The sequence below is a fragment of the Calidris pugnax genome, unplaced genomic scaffold (genome assembly GCF_001431845.1).
Source record: "Calidris pugnax isolate Ruff unplaced genomic scaffold, ASM143184v1 scaffold212, whole genome shotgun sequence".
Classification (NCBI taxonomy): domain Eukaryota; kingdom Metazoa; phylum Chordata; class Aves; order Charadriiformes; family Scolopacidae; genus Calidris; species Calidris pugnax.
The window spans coordinates 27883-31512 of NW_015091012.1; the positions used below are offsets into that span (position 1 = coordinate 27883).

The 3630-nt window shown below is 42.2% G+C and overlaps 1 protein-coding gene across 1 annotated transcript in view; it reads left to right on the forward strand.

Annotated features, from left to right (window-relative positions):
- The window catches only part of LOC106895963 (syntaxin-7-like), a gene marked incomplete at its 5' end in the record, with an annotated part of 30160 nt that extends 26738 nt beyond the window's left edge, over window positions 1-3422 (forward strand). Inside the window, one exon of the mRNA XM_014955642.1 lies at window positions 1963-3422. Within this exon, the coding sequence (XP_014811128.1) occupies window positions 1963-2055 (93 nt within the window). The remainder of the gene's footprint in view (window positions 1-1962) is intronic.
- Between the last annotated feature and the right edge of the window lie 208 nt (window positions 3423-3630).

Genomic DNA, 3630 nt, shown 5'->3' on the forward strand with positions numbered 1-3630 from the left:
AGAGCTTGTCAGAGCATGTTACTCAGGAGCATCCAGGCGGGTCTTGAAAATCTCCAAGGAAGGGGACTCCACACCCTCCCTGGGCAGCCTGTTCCAGGGCTCTGTCACCCTCACCGTGAAGAAGTTTCTCCTCATATTTGAGTGGAACCTCTTATGTTCCAACTTGTGCCCGTTGCCCCTCGTCCTCTCAGTGGGAACCACTGAAAAGAGTCTGGCTCCCTCCTCCTTCAACCCTCCCTTGAGATACTTGTAGGCGTTGATAAGGTCTCCCCTCAGCCTTCTCTTCTCCAGACTAAAGAGTCCCAGCTCTCTCAGTCTCTCCTCATAGTCAGTGCCAACTGCCCGTTGTCTGTAACTGCCCTTTCTCAGTCCTGATTTCTACTTTCTTACAAAGTTCAGATTTTGCTCACAGATTTCCTTAAAGCTTGGAGAATTACCTAAGGGTTTGTGTTAGACTCTGATGGTATTTCTAAAAGTCAGTGAGCTCTGAAAACTCTGGGTTTCCTGTAAAATTAGCCAGGCTGTTTCAGAGCACCTGGAGTTATACCTTTGTTTAAAAACAAAACAAAATAACCCTAAAAAATCCAACCCCTCCTTTGACAGCTCTTCTTTGGCAACACTTCTTTAGAGCAAGCTTCTAAAGGTCCCTGGAGGAGAAGGGAAGACAGAGCAGGGAAGTCTTTGGAAGATGCTGTCTGTTAGCATGAATTCTTGCTGTCTAAAATCTTCTCAAAGCTGGATATATCCAGCTTCTGGTAATTGCTACCTTGATGTTAAAAACATATTTCAAACTCTCAAACTTTTTTTTGAAAAGCCTTTTTAAAATACCTATAAATGCTAGTTCTTTATAACAATTTGAAACTTACTAAAAATAATCTTATTAGTAATAAATCTTCCCTCTTAAATCAGAGCTGGAGTTAGTCCTTAGATTTTTTTTTCACTTTTTTTTTTTTTTTAATCCTCTTATATGTGTTAGTAGTAGCCAGGACAGTAAATCAATGACAAAATGTCTGAAGGATTGCCTGTTATTTTCAGAAGTGAGAGAGGGAAAGGGATGGATTCTAGGTGAGCTGGATTCTATGTGACACCAACTGGCACGTTATATATGGTTGATACCAGATTTATGATACCAACTAAGTTCAGGGTCAGGAACGGGAAAGAGTAGCAGGCAAAATTTTATGTGGAAGACCTTAGTTTTCTGCTTGAAATGCAAAATGAAAAATTTTGTGCTTTATCTTGAGGAGAAAAGGTTGAAAGAGGGGAGATTTAGATGAGATGTCAGGAAGAAATTCCTGACTGTGAGGGTGGTTGCCCAGAGAAGCTGTGGCTGCCCCATCCCTGGAGGGGTTCAAGGCCAGGCTGGATGGGGCTTGGAGCAACCTGGTCTGGTGGGAGGTGTCCCTGCCCAGGGCAGGGGGGTTGGAACTGGATGATCTTTAAGGTCCCTTCCAACCCAAACCATTCAATGATTCTGATTTCAAAAGAAGGTCATCAAGACTTTTGACAAGCTTGTGTTCAGCAGGTCTTGCAGCAGAGGTGGCACACCTGGCAGAGCTGGCCTATTTGAAAACCTATAAATACTGAAAGGGTGGGTGTCAGGAGGATGGGGCCAGTCTTTTTTCAGTGGTGCCCAGGGACAGGACAAGAGGAAATGGGCACAAACTTGAACATAAGAAGTTCCATCTAAACATGAGGAGGAACTTCTTCACTTTGAGGGTGGCAGAGCCCTGGAAGAGGCTGCCCAGAGAGGTGGTGGAGTCTCCTTCTCTGGAGACATTCAAACCCACCTGGACACGTTCCTGTGCAACCTGCTGTAGGTGGACCTGCTTTGGCAGGGGGTTGGACTGGATGATCTCCAGAGGTCCCTTCCAACCCCATGTCATTCTGTGATTCTGTGAATAGTCTTCTGGTCCTGATGGTGCAGTTTTCAAGTAACTTGGGTTGTTTTTTCTCTCTTGGCAGCAAAGGTCCCGAAAGAAGATGTGCATCCTCATTGTTATCCTTGTTGTTGGGTTATCTCTCCTTGGAATCGTCATATGGTTACTCAGCAAATAAGCCTCTGGAGAAAGCGTTGTCACTGGTATTTAAATTATGGAAGGAAATTCCTGGTCATGGTTTGCTCATTGTGAAGCTGAGTCAAATAACCCTTCTGTACTTCATCACACTTATTTTTATTTTTTAGAAGACTTTTTTTGTTTTAACCTGAGAAGTACCATTCTCAGTACTACCACCAGTGTAACCGCCCGCCCTCTTGGATGTGAGCGCTGTCTTACCAGAAAATAAACAGTTTAAATAATAAACTGTTCTGTCAACTTAAACGTAAAAACCTCTTAAGGTTTGGGGGGGGCGCTAATCAAAATCCAGATAATTTGTTTTGGAAGGGGTGGGTAATTATCTTTTGGGATATTGCTAAACGTTGCTGCCAAAACGAACTCCTGAATTGTTGCTTGAGGCGACAGATTCCCATCTCAGCGTTTATTTTTTTGAAGTTAGAAATGTTTTTGGTGTCTCTTTCCCTTCCATCCCACCCGCCTGCCCATTTGAGATGGGTGGTTCAGAAATGAAACGTAGGTTGCTGAAGTTACTTTTAAAAAAAACCTGAAGCTTTTGAATCAAGCCTTCGGTTCGCCTGAAATCTTTTAATGCTTCGTGTATCTCTGTACCTGGCGTTGAGTCCGGTTACGCCTGGAAGGCTCCTGCCAAAGGTAATTTGGGTGGATGACGTAATTAACGTGGATTTCTGTTTGTTTTCAGTTCTTGCATTAAGAAATACTGTGTTTTATGTGCACACGTCTGGTATCTTTTGAGTCCCAAACGTGCGTCGATGAGCTTGGCTGGATGAAAATAAGCTCTACTCTGTGAATTCTGAAATTTACTGGGAAGAAGAATTAATTCCCAACTTCCTAACTGCACTTGAATGTCTCTGTTCCGAAACTGCTGTGATTCAGTTTCCATGAACAGATCCAAAGCTGTACGTGAGGTCTCTCCTACAGCCAGGGAAAAAGAAGATTTTACAAGTGAAATTCCAAGTTCAACAGTGGGTATTTGAGATCCAGTTGAAATCGGTTGAACTGATTCAAACTGTTGAAGAGGTTCGATGCTTATCGCCTTTAAAATGACCTTTTTTCCTTTTGTGCCATTTTGTACTAATATATTAAAAAAAAAATATGTAACAGCACCTTTTTTTTGCCAATTAATCTATTTGCCTTTTTAATTGATCTTGGTGAACTAATCCGAAAAGTGTACAGATGAAAAAGTCACTTAATCTGTATTTTATAGAGTTCTTGTACACCAGACTGATAGAGAAAGCACTGTTTACCTCGTGAGCTATGAAGTATTATTTGGGAACGATCTAACTGTAAAGCATAAATAGACTTCAAAATTGTAACTGTGCAGCCAAAATAAAGGTCTTTTAAAGAGTATGATGTTTTTCTACTAGTTCTTTTTTTATTTTCAGAATCTGTCTTTATGAGCAGAGCTGTCATTTTGGCTTTTCTGGAAATGGTTGAAACTTCTCTGAATGACTCCAGAGAACTTCAGCTGTGGTGGCTCTTCGTCCCAGAGGGACCTCTCTTCCTGGGCTGCCCTTCACAAGGTTAATGAAAGCTCACTCCTGGAGGAGGAGGAAAA